The 19,084-nt window shown below is 47.5% G+C and overlaps 1 protein-coding gene across 5 annotated transcripts in view; it reads left to right on the forward strand.

Annotated features, from left to right (window-relative positions):
* The window catches only part of LOC106606286 (brain-specific angiogenesis inhibitor 1-associated protein 2), a 217,940-nt gene that overhangs the window by 79,138 nt on the left and 119,718 nt on the right, over nt 1–19,084 (forward strand). For all 5 annotated transcript variants that reach the window (XM_014202428.2, XM_045719730.1, XM_014202427.2 and 2 more), the window contains 2 exons: nt 14,567–14,628; nt 16,919–16,990. In XM_014202428.2, coding sequence (XP_014057903.1) covers nt 14,567–14,628; nt 16,919–16,990 — 134 coding nt within the window. The remainder of the gene's footprint in view (nt 1–14,566; nt 14,629–16,918; nt 16,991–19,084) is intronic.

Below are 19,084 nucleotides of genomic sequence, written 5' to 3' on the forward strand. Positions count from 1 at the left end.
ACCACCACCACCATTACTACTACCACCACCACCACCACCATTACTACTACCACCATTACTACTACTACCACTACTACTACCACTACCACCACCACTACTACTACCACCACCATTACTACTACCACCACTACTACTACTATCACTACTACTACCACCACTACCATCACTACTACTACCACCAGCATCACTACTACTGCCATACCACCACCATCACTACTACTACCACCACTACCATCACTACTACTACCACCAGCATCACTACTACTACCACCACCATCTTTACTACTACTGCCATGCCACCACCGTCATTACCACTATTTGGAGTAATAATAATATTAGTTTTACTGCTTGCTATGCAGATGTTATTATTCATTGTCTCTCAGGCTGTGGCAGGGCTAATACATATTTGTCTGCTAGAGGAGCTGTTGCTCCGTCGCACATTAGTATTTTTAGTTTTTCCTCTGGGTGTAATATGATAACATGTGGAATATGTTTAGTATTTTCTGAGAATAATGAATCTCCTGGTGAGGAATATTTCTCACTGTAGTGGAGAAAGTACATCTCGGTCTCTACCTCCCCTGGTGTGAGGTGACCACATACGCGCTCCTGTTTGGGTAGCCATGTCTTTTTATGTCTGCTGGTTTCTAAGGCCAATTGGTGGTCACTCAGCCTGTACTTGGTAAGGATCGGTCTCTGCTTCGTATCTCTGACAGAGTGGTTGGTGATGGACGATCCAGATCATCAGCATATAGCAGGTATTTTACCTCTGTGCCAAATAGTGTGAGTCCTGGGGCTGCAGAATGGTCCAACATGTCTGCTAATTCATTGATGTAAATGTTGAAAAGATTTGGACTCAAACTGCAACCTTGTCTCACACCTCGACCTCACAGAAATAAAGATGTTCTTTAGTTTTTGATTTTGATTTTCTGTGTGCATATATTTTATTAAGTCATAAACCTTTACCACTATGCTCACTTTGGAGAATTTTGAACAATAGACCTTTGTGCCGAATGGAATGCTTTTTTATATTCAATAAAGCAAACAAAGATTTTGCCCTCTCTTTTAGGGGGGTGGACGTGTTTATTAATTAGCATGTGTAAGGTGTGTGTATATGGTCAGTAGTGCGACAGTTGGGGAGAGAGAGAGTGAGTTGTGTATTGAATCACTCCTCTCCCCTGCTCCCTGATACAGTCCTGATTACTGTGGTAGAGGGAGAGAGAGAGAGAGTGAGTTGTATTGAATCACTCCTCTCCCCTGCTCCCTGATACAGTCCTGATTACTGTGGTAGAGAGAGAGAGAGTGAGTTGTATTGAATCACTCCTCTCCCCTGCTCCCTGATACAGTCCTGATTACTGTGGTAGAGGGAGAGAGAGAGAGAGAGAGTGAGTTGTATTGAATCACTCCTCTCCCCTGCTCCCTGATACAGTCCTGATTACTGTGGTAGAAGGAGAGCGCGAGAGAGAGTGAGTTGTATTGAATCACTCCTCTCCCCTGCTCCCTGATACAGTCCTGATTACTGTGGTAGAGGGAGAGTGTGAGTGAGTTGTGTATTGAATCACTCCTCTCCCCTGCTCCCTGATACAGTCCTGATTACTGTGGTAGAGAGAGAGAGAGTGAGTTGTATTGAATCACTCCTCTCCCCTGCTCCCTGATACAGTCCTGATTACTGTGGTAGAGGGAGAGAGAGAGAGAGTGAGTTGTATTGAATCACTCCTCTCCCCTGCTCCCTGATACAGTCCTGATTACTGTGGTAGAGGGAGAGAGTGAGTTGTATTGAATCACTCCTCTCCCCTGCTCCCTGATACAGTCCTGATTACTGTGGTAGTGGGAGAGAGAGAGAGAGTGAGTTGTATTGAATCACTCCTCTCCCCTGCTCCCTGATACAGTCCTGATTACTGTGGTAGAGGGAGAGTGTGAGTGAGTTGTGTATTGAATCACTCCTCTCCCCTGCTCCCTGATACAGTCCTGATTACTGTGGTAGAGGGAGAGTGTGAGTGAGTTGTGTATTGAATCACTCCTCTCCCCTGCTCCCTGATACAGTCCGGATTACTGTGGTAGAGGGTGCTGGGGAAATTACAGGCTGTCTGATTTCCATTGTCTTCAGACTGGAGTTTGGTCACACGAGAGGGATATTTCTCTCTCTTTACTCTCTTTACTCTCTCCATCTCATCATAATTAGCAGTATCCTCTTCCCTCTCTGCTGTTACCATTACTTCTGTAGTCTGAAGCAGAGATGTAGGATCCTCCTGGACAACAGATGACTCCTCAGCTGACTGAGTTGGAAGTGTTGCTGGAGGTCATTTCGTAGAGACAATTCTCAAGTCTTTTGTTGTGTCGTTTTCCTCCTCCTGCTTTGCACTAAAGTTACTTTCTCGATTTGTATCTCTGTCACGCTATTGAGTTTGACTGGGTCTGTCTCTCTCTCTTTCTATCCCTCTCTCTCTTGCTCCTCTGTCTCTTTCCATCCCTCTTTCTGTCTTTTTCTCTCAATCTTTTTCTCTCCTCTCCTCTCTCTCTCCTCTCTCTCTCCTCTCCTCTCTCTCTCCTCTCCTCTCTCTCTCCTCTCCTTTCTCTCTCCTCTCTCCTCTCCTCTCCTCTCCTCTCCTTTCTCCTCTCCTCTCCTCTCCTCTCCTCTCCTCTCTCCTCTCCTCTCCTCTCCTCTCCTCTCCCTCTCCTCTCCTCTCCTCTCCTCTCCTCTCCTCTCCTCTCCTCTCCTCTCCTCTCCTCTCCTCTCCTCTCCTCTCCTCTCTCTCTCTCCTGTCCTCTCTCTCCTCTCCTCTCTCTCCTCTCCTCTCTCTCCTCTCCTCTCCTCTCTCTCTCTCTCTTTCCTCACGCTCTACTCTCCTTTCTCTCTCTCCTCTCTCTCGCCTCTGTCCTCTCTCTCTTTCCTCTCCTCTCTCTTTACAGTGCAAATCTCTGTTTCTCATTTAAATCTGTTGCTACTTTTCTCTTCAGACATCCCTTTCAAAACCACATTATTATTATTATTACTGTACATTATTACAGCTCCACTCCTGTCACACCTCCACATATCAGTACCCATAGCAGGTTTAATTGACAGACACCCACAGACAGACACTCATGCGCACACAGAGACTGTGACCCCCTAGCTGTCCTTCAGTCCACTGAGGTAGAGACTGTGACCCCCTAGCTGTCCTTCAGTCCACTGAGGTAGAGACTGTGACCCCTAGCTGTCCTTCAGTCCACTGAGGTAGAGACTGTGACCCCTAGCTGTCCTTCAGTCCACTGAGGTAGAGACTGTGACCCCTAGCTGTCCTTCAGTCCACTGAGGTAGAGACTGTGACCCCCTAGCTGTCCTTCAGTCCACTGAGGTAGAGACTGTGACCCCCTAGCTGTCCTTCAGTCCACTGAGGTAGAGACTGTGACCCCCTAGCTGTCCTTCAGTCCACTGAGGTAGAGACTGTGACCCCCTAGCTGTCCTTCAGTCCACTGAGGTAGAGACTGTGACCCCCTAGCTGTCCTTCAGTCCACTGAGGTAGAGACTGTGACCCCCTAGCTGTCCTTCAGTCCACTGAGGTAGAGACTGTGACCCCCTAGCTGTCCTTCAGTCCACTGAGGTAGAGACTGTGACCCCCTAGCTGTCCTTCAGTCCACTGAGGTAGAGACTGTGACCCCCTAGCTGTCCTTCAGTCCACTGAGGTAGAGACTGTGACCCCCTAGCTGTCCTTCAGTCCACTGAGGTAGAGACTGTGACCCCCTAGCTGTCCTTCAGTCCACTGAGGTAGAGACTGTGACCCCCTAGCTGTCCTTCAGTCCACTGAGGGAGAGACTGTGACCCCCTAGCTGTCCTTCAGTCCACTGAGGTAGAGACTGTGACCCCCTAGCTGTCCTTCAGTCCACTGAGGGAGAGACTGTGACCCCCTAGCTGTCCTTCAGTCCACTGAGGGAGAGACTGTGACCCCCTAGCTGTCCTTCAGTCCACTGAGGGAGAGACTGTGACCCCCTAGCTGTCCTTCAGTCCACTGAGGTAGAGACTGTGACCCCCTAGCTGTCCTTCAGTCCACTGAGGTAGAGACTGTGACCCCCTAGCTGTCCTTCAGTCCACTGAGGTAGAGACTGTGACCCCCTAGCTGTCCTTCAGTCCACTGAGGTAGAGACTGTGACCCCCTAGCTGTCCTTCAGTCCACTGAGGTAGAGACTGTGACCCCCTAGCTGTCCTTCAGTCCACTGAGGTAGAGACTGTGACCCCCTAGCTGTCCTTCAGTCCACTGAGGTAGAGACTGTGACCCCCTAGCTGTCCTTCAGTCCACTGAGGTAGAGACTGTGACCCCCTAGCTGTCCTTCAGTCCACTGAGGTAGAGACTGTGACCCCCTAGCTGTCCTTCAGTCCACTGAGGTAGAGACTGTGACCCCCTAGCTGTCCTTCAGTCCACTGAGGTAGAGACTGTGACCCCCTAGCTGTCCTTCAGTCCACTGAGGTAGAGACTGTGACCCCCTAGCTGTCCTTCAGTCCACTGAGGTAGAGACTGTGACCCCTAGCTGTCCTTCAGTCCACTGAGGTAGACTGTGACCCCCTAGCTGTCCTTCAGTCCACTGAGGGAGAGACTGTGACCCCCTAGCTGTCCTTCAGTCCACTGAGGTAGAGACTGTGACCCCCCTAGCTGTCCTTCAGTCCACTGAGGTAGAGACTGTGACCCCCTAGCTGTCCTTCAGTCCACTGAGGTAGAGACTGTGACCCCCTAGCTGTCCTTCAGTCCACTGAGGGAGAGACTGTGACCCCCTAGCTGTCCTTCAGTCCACTGAGGTAGAGACTGTGACCCCCTAGCTGTCCTTCAGTCCACTGAGGTAGAGACTGTGACCCCCTAGCTGTCCTTCAGTCCACTGAGGTAGAGACTGTGACCCCTAGCTGTCCTTCAGTCCACTGAGGTAGAGACTGTGACCCCTAGCTGTCCTTCAGTCCACTGAGGTAGAGACTGTGACCCCCTAGCTGTCCTTCAGTCCACTGAGGTAGAGACTGTGACCCCCTAGCTGTCCTTCAGTCCACTGAGGTAGAGACTGTGACCCCCTAGCAGTCTTCTCTCTCTCCACTCTCCTCCGGTGTGTTCAAAGAGGTGAATAGTCATGAATGCAGCTGGCAAGATTCCATATTATATTAAATAGACAGTAATACCTGCTCTACACTATAAATGTATATCTGAACATTCTGTAACGCTACACCCTCCTGAACAGACCCTACTGTCTCTGTATAAATGTATACAATCTGAAGGTTCTGTAACGCTATACCCTCCTGAACAGACGCTACAGTCTCTGAAATGTATACAATCTGAAGGTTCTGTAACGCTATACCCTCCTGAACAGACGCTACTGTCTCTGTATAAATGTATACAATCTGAAGGTTCTGTAACGCTATACCCTCCTGAACAGACGCTACAGTCTCTGAAATGTATACAATTTGAAGGTTCTGTAACGCTATATCCTCCTGAACAGACGCTACAGTCTCTGAAATGTATACAATCTGAAGGTTCTGTAACGCTATACCCTCCTGAACAGACGCTACAGTCTCTGAAATGTATACAATTTGAAGGTTCTGTAACGCTATATCCTCCTGAACAGACGCTACAGTCTCTGAAATGTATACAATTTGAAGGTTCTGTAACGCTATATCCTCCTGAACAGACGCTACAGTCTCTGAAATGTATACAATCTGAAGGTTCTGTAACGCTATATCCTCCTGAACAGACCCTACGGTCTCTGTATAAATGTATACAATCTGAAGGTTCTGTAACGCTATACCCTCCTGAACAGACCCTACTGTCTCTGCTGTTGTCCTACATGCAGGGGTGATGACGTCATGGTAGAACAAGTTACTGGGTCAGTAGGCTGTAGGGAGCAGCCATGGCCTGGGACTACACAGGCTCTGACAAACAAACACACGCACGCACACACACAGAACTACACAGCCACCAGGCTCTGACACTTTTAGCACTGTGCTATCCTGCCTCACACACAGAGAACTACACAGCCACCAGGCTCTGACACTTTTAGCACTGTGCTATCCTGCCTCACACACAGAGAACTACACAGCCACCAGGCTCTGACACTTTTAGCACTGTGCTATCCTGCCTCACACACAGAGAACTACACAGCCACCAGGCTCTGACACTTTTAGCACTGTGCTATCCTGCCTCACACACAGAGAACTACACAGCCACCAGGCTCTGACACTTTTAGCACTGTGCTATCCTGCCTCACACACAGAATTACACAGCCACCAGGCTCTGACACTTTTAGCACTGTGCTATCCTGCCTCACACACAGAGAACTACACAGCCACCAGGCTCTGACACTTTTAGCACTGTGCTATCCTGCCTCACACACAGAGAACTACACAGCCACCAGGCTCTGACACTTTTAGCACTGTGCTATCCTGCCTCACACACAGACATACACTATATAGACAAAAGTATGTGGACACTCCTTCAAATTAGTGGATTCGGCTATTTCAGCCACACCATTGCTGACAGGTGTATAAAATTTAGCGCACAGCCATGCAATCTCCATAGACAAATTGGCAGTAGACTGGCCTTACTGAAGAGCTCAGTGACTTTCAACGTGGCACCGTCATAGGATGTCACCTTTCCAACAAGTCAGTTCGTCAAATTTCTGCCCTGCTAGAGCTTCCCCGGTCAACTGTAAGTGCTGTTATTGTCGAACACCTTTGGGATGAATTGCCACGTCGACTGCGAGCCAGGCCAAATCACTCAACATCAGTGCCCGACCCCACTAATACTCTTGTGGCTGAATGGAAGCAAGTCCCCACAGCAATGTTCCAACATCTAGTGGAAAGCCTTCCCAGAAGAGTGGAAGATGATTTTGGAATGAGATGTTCGACGAGCAGGTGTCCACATACTGTTGGCTATGTAGTGCGTTGATCAACAAGCTTCCTCCACAGAGGCTGAGGTCACTGGGAGAAGAGTTTTAAGAAGACAGTTGGATAGAAAAGAGATGGGTGGATACCTGGACTGCATAGAGAACTAGGGAAGGAGACATGGTTCATAAATAGAGTTATTGTGTGGGGTGCATAGAGAACTAGGGAAGGAGACGGGGTTCATAAATAGAGAGTTAATGTGTTGGGTGCATAGAGAACTAGGGAAGGAGACCTGGTTCATAAATAGAGAGTTAATGTGTGGGGTGCATAGAGAACTAGGGAAGGAGACATGGTTCATAAATAGAGAGTTAATGTGTGGGGTGCATAGAGAACTAGGGAAGGAGACATGGTTCATAAATAGAGAGTTAATGTGTGGGGTGCATAGAGAACTAGGGAAGGAGACCTGGTTCATAAATAGAGAGTTAATGTGTGGGGTGCATAGAGAACTAGGGAAGGAGACATGGTTCATAAATAGAGAATTAATGTGTGGGGTGCATAGAGAACTAGGGAAGGAGACGGGGTTCATAAATAGAGAGTTAATGTGTGGGGTGCATAGAGAACTAGGGAAGGAGACGGGGTTCATAAATAGAGTTTTAATATGTGGGGTGCATAGAGAACTAGGGAAGGAGACAGGGTTCATAAATAGAGAGTTAATGTGTGGGGTGCATTGAGAACTAGGGAAGGAGACGGGGTTCATAAATAGAGTTTTAATATGTGGGGTGCATAGACGGATCATGTGGAAAATAAGGTCAAACCGCCTCTGTGTCAAGATTAGCTCTGTTTGTTGTAACATGCACCTGCACTGTCTGTCTGTCTGTCTGTCTGTCTGTCTGTCTGTCTGTCTGTCTGTCTGTCTGTCTGTCTGTCTGTCTGTCTGTCTGTCTGTCTGTCTGTCTGTCTGTCTGTCTGTCTGTCTGTCTGTCTGTCTGTCTGTCTGTCTGTCTGTCTGTCTGTCTGTCTGTCTGTCTTTCGTCTGTCTGTTCGTCTGTCTGTCTGTCGTTCGTTCGTCTGTTCGTCTGTCTGTCGTCTGTCTGTCTGTTCGTCTGTCTGTCTGTCTCGTCTGTCTGTCTGTCTGTCTGTCTGTCTGTCTGTCTGTCTGTCTGTTCGTCTGTCTGTCTGTCTGTCTGTCTCGTCTGTCTGTCTGTCTGTCTCGTCTGTCTGTCTGTCTGTCTGTCTGTCTGTCTGTCTCGTCTGTCTGTTCGTCTGTCTGTCTGTCTGTCGTCGTCTGTCTGTCTGTCTGTCTGTCTGTCTGTCTGTCTGTCTGTCTGTCTGTCTGTCTGTCTGTCTGTCTGTCTGTCTGTCTGTCTGTCTGTCTGTCTGTCTGTCTGTCTGTCTGTCTGTCTGTCTGTCTGTCTGTCTGTCTGTCTGTCTGTCTGTCTGCCTGCCTGTCTGCCTGCCTGCCTGCCTGCCTGCCTGTCGTTTCAGCTGTTACCTGTCTCACACATTATTAATCCTCGCATTATCAGTATTCATGTCGCTTTCCCCCTGAGGGATAGAGACTGTGTGCTAGGTACACACACACACCTTAACACACCACTCCCTGATTGCATCATCAGTGTGCTGTGGGACAGGGTCACCTGAAGAGAGGTTGCTGATGTCATTTGAAGGAAAAGGTTTCGGAGAGGACAGTGTTAATAGCTACACACACTTTCTTTTTGAAACAGCTGCCTCAACTTCTCCCATGGCAACGACCCTAGCATTATGCTGCTTCCATGACAACACATAGTGATTCCTGTCTGACCTTCACTGATTGATTCACAGCTTACGCTCCTCTCAGGCTCTGCTCTCCTCTCAGGCTCTCCTCTCAGGCTCTGCTCTCCTCTCAGGCTCTCCTCTCCTCTCAGGCTCTCCTCTCAGGCTCTCCTCTCAGGCTCTCCTCTCAGGCTCTCCTCTCAGGCTCTCCTCTCAGGCTCTCCTCTCAGGCTCTCCTCTCAGGCTCTCCTCTCAGGCTCTCCTCTCAGGCTCTCCTCTCCTCTCAGGCTCTCCTCTCCTCTCAGGCTCTCCTCTCAGGCTCTCCTCTCAGGCTCTCCTCTCAGGCTCTCCTCTCAGGCTCTCCTCTCAGGCTCTCCTCTCAGGCTCTCCTCTCCTCTCAGGCTCTCCTCTCCTCTCAGGCTCTCCTCTCCTCTCAGGCTCTCCTCTCCTCTCAGGCTCTCCTCTCCTCTGGTGTTTTCTGTCTGTGATGGTGATGACTACATATCAGTGTTTTAATGAGAAAGATTCCATACACTATCCGAGGGAATGTGGAGTCTGTGTTTACTCCACTGAGCTCTGTTTATATCTGGGAGCTGTCAGAAGTGCTCACTTGTCGCTCTGCAGGTGTGGACTAACATAAGCTCACCTGCAGACACACACACACACACACACACACACACACACACACACACACACACACACACACACACACAGGCCTATTGTTCTCCATGGTGGTGTTAGGATAGAGAGGGGGTGTAATACACTGATAAACCACAGTGGTATTTATTAGGGGTGTGTGTGTGTGTGTGTGTGTGTGTGTGTGTGTGTGTGTGTGTGTGTGTGTGTGTGTGTGTGTGTGTGTGTTCTATCAACCCGTCTGTCATAGCAAAGCTGAATGGTGGTTAGCTGGTATGCGGACATTCTTGTTGAAGCTGCCAAACCTCTCAGGTTTCTGCTGGCTGCTGGTTTCTGTCACACACACACACCAGCATTGCACACAACCAAGTTGGACAAAGTTTCCTAATAACGTCATATATTGATTCTGTCTCAGGCTGAGTCCCAAATGACACCCTATTCCCTATATAGTGCACTACTTTAGACCAGGACCCTATGGGCCTATAGACTATAGGGTGACATTTGAGACACATGCATCTGATTCTGTCTAGTGGTCTCTGCAGTAACCATGCCAACAAGTTTTTTGTTTTTTTTCTTTCGATTTTGTATCTTCTGTTTGATACAAGATAAAAGTTGTCATGGCAACAATGAACATTTCCATTGCAATGTCATGCTGGAAACATCCTCATGTTTTCCCACTGAATGACATCTGAACAACTCCAGCATCATGCAACGTGTCTCCACCGGAATGACATCTGAACAACTCCAGCATCATGCAACGTGTCTCCATCTGAACAACTCCAGCATCATGCAACGTGTCTCCACCTGAATGACATCTGAACAACTCCAGCATCATGCAACGTGTCTCCACCTGAATGACATCTGAACAACTCCAGCATCATGCAACGTGTCTCCACCTGAACAACTCCAGCATCAAGCAACGTGTCTCCATCTGAACAACTCCAGCATCATGCAACGTGTCTCCACCTGAATGGCATCTGAACAACTCCAGCATCATGCAACGTGTCTCCATCTGAACAACTCCAGCATCATGCAACGTGTCTCCACCTGAATGACATCTGAACAACTCCAGCATCATGCAACGTGTCTCCACCTGAACAACTCCAGCATCATGCAACGTGTCTCCATCTGAACAACTCCAGCATCATGCAACGTGTCTCCACCTGAACAACTCCAGCATCATGCAACGTGTCTTCACCTGAACAACTCCAGCATCATGCAACGTGTCTCCATCTGAACAACTCCAGCATCATGCAACGTGTCTCCACCTGAACAACTCCAGCATCATGTAACGTGTCTCCACCTGAACAACTCCAGCATCATGCAACGTGTCTCCACCTGAACAACTCCAGCATCATGCAACGTGTTTCCACCTGCTTGACATCTGTATTATTCCTTCCTGCTTTATTCCAAAACATCATGCAACATATTTCCCCTTCATCATGTAGGTCTTCTGTTGTAAACAACGTGCCACGCCTGTTGAGGAAATCCTGGGTTGTACTCCGTAGGAATAAAATTAAACCGAGTGAAACGGGGGAGTACTGTGGGTGTGTGTGACCATGTTGTCATGGTGTGTGTATGGCCATCCCTCCAATAGCTACCCATTTGTTAATTGATCCAGCCACTAAGACCCGACCAACAGAATGCTCGGCTCCCTAAGCCCCTGGGGGCTGTGATCAGGGGATCAGTATTATCTGTAATCGGCTTAGCAGGCCTGCGTGTCGGGAGCTGCCTGCCTGACAGGATGTTATGGCCTGCTCTTGTGCTTCTTGGATTGACAGACCGACAGACGATCAGTGTTGTAACACTCACTCAGGAAACATCTCCATAGTCTTTGAAACACTTCCTCTGCTCAGACAAACAGACAGACAGACGTAGGCAGGAGATCAGTGGGTTTCACACTCAGGCACTCTCTCCTTGTCTCCTCTCCTTCATCTGCCCTCATCTGGAGAGGAGAGGAGGTCCAGCACTTGGTCTCTCAAACAAACAAAGAAGAAGAAAACATCAGTCTACCTGAGAGACCATCAGTCTACCTGGTACACCATTCAATCAAATCAGTCTACCTGAAATACAGTTTAGATTTCTGTTTATAAACCACAATACCAAGGCTCTAGGTTACAACTACAACTTAGCTAATCACATGAGTATGGACAGACAATCAAAACATGCCCTGTTTCTGTGACTATCTGTAACTCTGTTTTTACTTTCAGAGAACGAGTAGTTCTACTGTGTTCTCCCTCTACAGGGTTAGAATGAGTAGTTCTACTGTGATCTCCCTCTACAGGGTTAGAATGAGTAGTTCTACTGTGATCTCCCTCTACAGGGTTAGAATGAGTAGTTCTACTGTGTTCTCCCTCTACAGGGTTAGAATGAGTAGTTCTACTGTGATCTCCCTCTACAGGGTTAGAATGAGTAGTTCTACTGTGATCTCCCTCTACAGGGTTAGAATGAGTAGTTCTACTGTGATCTCCCTCCCTCTACAGGGTTAGAATGAGTAGTTATACTGTGATCTCCCTCCCGCTACAGGGTTAGAATGAGTAGTTCTACTGTGATCTCCTTCCCTCTACAGGGTTAGAATGAGTAGTTATACTGTGTTCTCCCTCCCGCTACAGGGTTAGAATGAGTAGTTATACTGTGTTCTCCCTCCCGCTACAGGGTTAGAATGAGTAGTTCTACTGTGATCTCCCTTTACAGGGTTAGAATGAGTAGTTCTACTGTGTTCTCCCTCCCTCCTCTACAGGGTTAGAATGAGTAGTTCTACTGTGTTCTCCCTCCCTCCTCTACAGGGTTAGAATGAGTAGTTCTACTGTGTTCTCCCTCCCTCCTCTACAGGGTTAGAATGAGTAGTTCTACTGTGTTCTCCCTCCCTCTACAGGGTTAGAATGAGTAGTTCTACTGTGATCTCCCTCTACAAGGTTAGAATGAGTAGTTCTACTGTGATCTCCCTCCCTCTACAGGGTTAGAATGAGTAGTTCTACTGTGTTCTCCCTCCCTCTACAGGGTTAGAATGAGTAGTTCTACTGTGTTCTCCCTCTACAGGGTTAGAATGAGTAGTTCTACTGTGTTCTCCCTCTACAGGGTTAGAATGAGTAGTTCTACTGTGATCTCCCTCTACAGGGTTAGAATGAGTAGTTCTACTGTGTTCTCCCTCTATAGGGTTAGAATGAGTAGTTCTACTGTGTTCTCCCTCTACAGGGTTAGAATGAGTAGTTCTACTGTGATCTCCCTCCCTCTACAGGGTTAGAATGAGTAGTTCTACTGTGATCTCCCTCCCTCTACAGGGTTTGAATGAGTAGTTCTACTGTGTTCTCCTTCCCTCTACAGGGTTAGAATGAGTAGTTCTACTGTGATCTCCCTCTACAAGGTTAGAATGAGTAGTTCTACTGTGATCTCCCTCCCTCTACAGGGTTAGAATGAGTAGTTCTACTGTGTTCTCCCTCCCTCTACAGGGTTAGAATGAGTAGTTCTACTGTGTTCTCCCTCCCTCTACAGGGTTAGAATGAGTAGTTCTACTGTGATCTCCCTCCTTCTACAGGGTCCTTCTACAGGGTCCTTCTACAGGGTCTCCCTCCTTCTCAGATCAACCAGAATTTTAACATTAGAACTGAGATGGACCAGAGTTTTTTTAACATTAGAACTGAGATGGACCAAGGTCTTTTTAACATTAGAACTGAGATGGATCAGTCCCATCTTCTTAACATCAGATGGTTCTGAGGACTTGATGGAAGGAGTTCTATGATTCCTTTGAGTTCTCTGATAGAACTTTAAGAATTTCAGTTTCAAAAGATTTCCAAGGTTTGAAGACTTAGACTCTTTAATGTAAAGGGTCATCAAACACAGAACAATAAAACTAGTCTTGACTTTGTGGTAGAGGTTCTTTACACATATTTCACACATATTTAATAAATGTGTTATTTGAAAATGTATTTCCATTATAAATGGCTTTACATTAATCACATTCACTTTGGGTCTGACTATTTTACCCATGTGTATTTAGAGTAGAAACTTTGTCTAGTCCATAGTCCTCTGGTGCTTGCTAAAGGAGGGTTTGGACTTAGTACTGGGAACCTGTTTCCATCCTCTCTGTAATGTCTCTTTTTCTCTCTCTCTCGCTCTCTCTCTGTATTTCTGTCTCTCGAGGTCTCCGCTCTGTCCTTTTCTCAATCTAGATATTTTGTTCCTTTTCTTTACAATGCATTGCATAATCAGAAGAGGCAGCATGTAGGTATATTAAAAACACCAGGACAAATCTTCCACTGGCTGCATGACTCTCCCTCTCCTCTCCTTCTTTAGTTCTCTCTTTTCCTCCTCTTTCGTTTGGAGATTAGCTGGTTTTTATTTATTTATTTGTCATATTGCCAATATAAAGATAAACCAACCAAGGCAATATGTTTGATCTCCACATAAAACACCGGCAGTTATATAAAGTTTGAATAAAATATATTTTTTGCTTGTACCCCTTTTTGAAGTGCTTTCTTTCACTACAACTTCTTTAGAAGATGTCCTTCTCGTTTATTTGCATCATTTCCTTCCCTCCTCCTTTCCTTTCTGTCTTGTTGAATGTGTCATTGTATTTTATTTATCTGTTAAATGTGTTTCCTGTTGAGACATCCAATGTTCCACCATGCACCATCCTGGCTACCAGTCTGTCCTCTGTCTGTTAGTGCGTCTGTTGTGTCGTTGTGTTGCTGCATGGGCTCTCTGCACACTGGGGTCTCTCCTGCTCTCTCTCTCCACTCTCCTGCTCTCTCTCTCCACTCTCCTGCTCTCTCTCTCTCCAGTCTCCTTCTCTCTCCAGTCTCCTGCCCTCTCTCTCTCTCCAGTCTCCTGCTCTCTCTCTCCCCTCTCCTGCTCTTTCTCTCTCTCCCCTCTCCTGCTCTTTCTCTCTCTCCCCTCTCCTGCTCTTTCTCTCTCTCCCCTCTCCTGCTCTTTCTCTCTCTCCCCTCTCCTGCTCTTTCTCTCTCTCCCCTCTCCTGCTCTTTCTCTCTCTCCCCTCTCCTGCTCTTTCTCTCTCTCCCCTCTCCTGCTCTTTCTCTCTCCCCTCTCCTGCTCTTTCTCTCTCCCCTCTCCTGCTCTTTCTCTCTCTCCCCCCTCTCCTGCTCTTTCTCTCTCTCCCCTCTCCTGCTCTTTCTCTCTCCCCTCTCCTGCTCTCTCTCTCTCTCCCCTCTCCTGCTCTCTCTCTCTCTCTCCCCTCTCCCGCCCTCTCCTGCTCTCTCTCTCCCCTCTCCTGCTCTCTCTCTCTCCCCTCTCCTGCTCTCTCTTCCCGCTCTCTCTTTCCTCTTTTCCTCCCTCTCTCCCCTGTCTGTAGTGAGGGATGTTTGTTGACATCTGCTCTGTGTTTCTCTTTAGGGGACGTGCTGTTTCAGATGGCGGAGGTCCACAGACAGATCCAAGTACAGCTGGAGGAGATGGTGGGTATATGAACCTTCATAAGGACTTTATGACACAATCATAAGCAGATTGCTAGAGGAGATGGTGTACTGTAGGAATAAAGGTCAAATAACTTTGATTTAAATGCTGAGCTGTAGTCTAAGAACAGCATTCTCATGTAGGTGTTCCTTCTGTCCAGGTGGGAAAGGGCAGTTTGGAGTAAAGTAGAGATTGCGTCATCTGTTGGGGAGGTACGCAAATTGGAGTGGGTCCAGGGTGTCTGGGATGATGGTGTTGATGTGAGCCATGACAAGTATTTCAAAGCAGTTCATGGCTACAGATGTGGGTGCTACTGGGTGATAGTCATTTAGACTGGTTACCGTGGTGTTCTTGGGCACAGGGACTATGGTGGTCTGCTTGAAACATGTAGGTATTACAAACTGGGTCAGGGAGAGATTGAAAATGTCAGTGAAGACACTTGCCAGCTGGTCAGCGCATGCGCCGAGTATGCATCATGGTGATCCGTCTGGCCCTGTTAATGTTAACTGTTTCCAGGTCTTACTCACATTGGCTACGGCGAGCGTGATCACACAGTTGTCTGGAACAGATGGTGCTCCCATGCATGGTTCAGTGTTGCTTGCCTCGAAGCGAGCATAGAAGGTATTTAGCTCGTCTGGTAGGCTTGCGTCACCGGGCAGATCGCGGCTGGGTTTCCCTTTGTAATGCGTGATAGTTTGCAAGCCCTGCCACATCTGACGAGCGTCAGAGCCAGTTTAGTAGGTTTTGATCTTGGTCCTGTATTGACGCTTTGCCTGTTTGATGGTTTGTCAGAGGGCGTAACGGGATTTCTTAAAGTGTCCGCATTAGTGTCCCTCTCCTTGAAAGCGACAGCTCTAGCCTTTAGCTCAGTGCGGATTTTGCCTGTAATCCATGGCTTCTGGTTGGGATATGTACGTACGGTCACTGTGGAGTTGACGTTGTCGACACATTTATTAATGAAGCTGGTGATTGATGTGGTAAACTTCTCAATGCCATCGGATAAATCCCAGAACATATTCCAGTCTGTGCTAGCAAAACAGTCCTGTAGCTAAGCATCCGCTTCATCGGAGCGCTTCTGTATTGCACACGTCACTGGTACTTCCTGTTTGAGTTTTTGCTTGTAAGCAGGAATCAGGAGGACAGAGTTATGGTCAGATTTGACAAATGGAGACTGACGGAGAGCTTTGTATGCGTCTCTGTGTGTGGAGTAAAGGTGGTCTAGAGTTTCCGCTTCTGGTTGCACAGGTGACATGCTGGCAGAAATTAGGAAAAAACGATTTCAGTTTTCCTGTATCAAAATCACCGGATTCTCGAGTGGGCCAGTGGTCTAAGGCACTGCATCGCAGTTGATAGCTGTGCCACTAGAGATCCTGGTTCAAGTCAGGCTCTGTCGCAGCCGGCCGCAACCGGGAGACCCATGGGGCGGCGCGCAATTGGCCCAGCGTCGTCCAGGTTAGGGGAGGGTTTGTCCTTGTCCCATTGCGCTCTAGCGACTCCTGTGGTGGGCCGGCAGCCTGCACGCTGACACGGTCACCAGGTGTACGGTGTTTCCTCCGACACATTGGTGTTGCTGGCTTCTGGGTTAAGCGGGCATTGTGTCAAGAAGCAGTGCGGCTTGGTTGGGTCGTGTTTCGGAGGACGCATGGCTCTCGACCTTCACCTCTCCCGAGTCCATACGGGAGTTGCAGCGATGAGACAAGACTATAACTACCAATTGGATACCATGATTGGGGAGAAAAAGGGGTAAAAGTAAAAAATTCTAAAATAAAATCACCGGCCAATAGGAGCGCCGCCTCTGGGTGAGCATTTTCTTGTTTGCTTAGGGGAGGGTTTGGGTTATACACCTTGTTGAGTGAGGTCTTAGTGCCAGCATCGGTTTGTTGTGGTAAATAGATGGCTACGAAAAATATAGATAAACTCTCTCGGTAAATAGTAAGGTCTACAGCTTATCATGAGGTATTGTAATTCAGGCGAGCAGAACCTGGAGACTTCCATAATATTGGAGATTGCACACCAGCTGTTGTTAATAAAGACACACGCCCCCTCCCCTGAGCTTACCCGAAGCTGCCGTTCTGTCCTGCCGATGTATAGAAAAAAACAGCTATTGTAAAACCAGCGTTATAAGTATGTATTTGTGTTATTATAAGGCTTAGAATATATTATATTCCTCTATATGATCACATGTTCAGGATGAACACCTGGTCCTAAGTGTTTTCTGTTGTGAGAGTGATTTCACCATTAACCCTGAGCTTCTCTACACCCATCAATCTCTCCATCTGTCCGTCCATGCAGCTGAAGTCTTTCCACAACGAGCTGCTGTCTGAGCTGGAGAAGAAGGTTGAGCTGGATGCTCGTTACCTGACGGTGAGCATCTGACTAAATGACTGAACCACGCACACACACACACCCACTAGGGCTGTGACAATATCAGTATCGCAATGTTTTTTTCCATGCCAAAAATGAAAACACAAAGCAAATTTAACTCTTTGTTCCTTTTAAAAACCTGCTGTAGAGTATTGTGTGCTGTAGCTGGGGGGAAAATACAGGACTCTGGATGACAACATAATGATGTTTGTTTCCAACATTAGGGCTGTTTTCCTTAAGAAGTTAAATCTGCTTTGTTTTCTGTTTCCTTCCCAACATACTAATGATTATCACCCCGGCCCAAACACACAAACACACTTTGCGTTTGAACAGCTACCCTTTCACCTACTGTCCCCAGTCAGCACCACAGTTATTCAGACCATGTCTGTCTTTCACCTACTGTCCCCCGTCAGCACCACAGTTATTCAGACCATGTCTGTCTTTCACCTACTGTCCCCCGTCAGCACCACAGTTATTCAGACCATGTCTGTCTTTCACCTACTGTCCCCCGTCAGCACCACAGTTATTCAGACCATGTCTGTCTTTCACCTACTGTCCCCCGTCAGCACCACAGTTATTCAGACCATGTCTGTCTTTCACCTACTGTCCCCCGTCAGCACCACAGTTATTCAGACCATGTCTGTCTTTCACCTACTGTCCCCCGTCAGCACCACAGTTATTCAGACCATGTCTGTCTTTCACCTACTGTCCACCTTCACCACCACAGTTATTCAGACCGTGTCTTTGCCAAAGTGTTTGGTGTTCTTACTCTGGACCTCCATTTAAACAGTAAAGCTCCTTTTCCTGAAAATGAAGCTTTTGAGAAAACAATTCTTTAGAATATTTAAAAACTACATAACCAATAAGCAAAGAGAAAATTACAACCTAACATTTCCTGCAGCATGCATTGAAGTCTGAAGCAGCAGGAGTGATATACTTAGAATGAGTGGGCTGTGAGCGAGCTGCAGCCAGCCAACTCCATGTGGAGGAGCAGCAGTGTGTCTGTGCTGCAGGTTAGGGGAACGAGGCGGTGTTGTCATCATCATACACTATTGTACTAGCTGTAGCATTAGCCTGTTGGTATGTTAGCTGTAGCATTAGCCTGTGGGTATACTAGCTGTAGCATTAGCCTGTTGGTATGCTAGTTGTAGCGTTTGACTGTTGGGTATGCTAGCTGTAGCGTTTGACTGTTGGGTATGCTAGCTGTAGCATTAGCCTGTTGGTATGCTAGCTGTAGCATTAGACTGTTGGGTATGCTAGTTATAGCATTAGACTGTTGGGTATGCTAGTTATAGCGTTAGACTGTTGGGTACGCTAGCTGTAGCATTAGACTGTTGGGTACGCTAGCTATAGCATTAGACTGTTGGGTACGCTAGTTATAGCATTAGACTGTGGGTACGCTAGTTATAGCATTAGACTGTTGGTACGCTAGTTATAGCATTAGACTGTTGGTACGCTAGTTATAGCATTAGACTGTTGGGTACACTAGCTGTAGCATTAGACTGTTGGGTACACTAGCTGTAGCATTAGCCTGTTGGGTACACTAGCTGTAGCATTAGCCTGTTGGGTACACTAGCTGTAGCATTAGCCTGTTGGGTACACTAGCTGTAGCATTAGCCTGTTGGGTACACTAGCTGTAGCATTAGCCTGTTGGGTACACTAGCTGTAGCATTAGCCTGTTGGGTACACTAGCTGTAGCATTAGACTGTTGGGTACACTAGCTGTAGCATTAGCCTGTTGGGTACACTAGCTGTAGCATTAGCCTGTTGGGTACACTAGCTGTAGCATTAGCCTGTTGGGTACACTAGCTGTAGCATTAGCCTGTTGGGTACACTAGCTGTAGCATTAGCCTGTTGGGTACACTAGCTGTAGCATTCGCCTGTTGGGTACACTAGTTATAGCATTAGACTGTTGGGTACACTAGCTGTAGCATTAGACTGTTGGGTACACTAGCTGTAGCATTAGACTGTTGGGTACACTAGCTGTAGCATTAGACTGTTGGGTACACTAGCTGTAGCATTAGACTGTTGGGTACACTAGCTGTAGCATTAGCCTGTTGGGTACACTAGTTATAGCATTAGACTGTTGGGTATG

The sequence above is a fragment of the Salmo salar genome, chromosome ssa06 (assembly GCF_905237065.1).
Source record: "Salmo salar chromosome ssa06, Ssal_v3.1, whole genome shotgun sequence".
Classification (NCBI taxonomy): domain Eukaryota; kingdom Metazoa; phylum Chordata; class Actinopteri; order Salmoniformes; family Salmonidae; genus Salmo; species Salmo salar.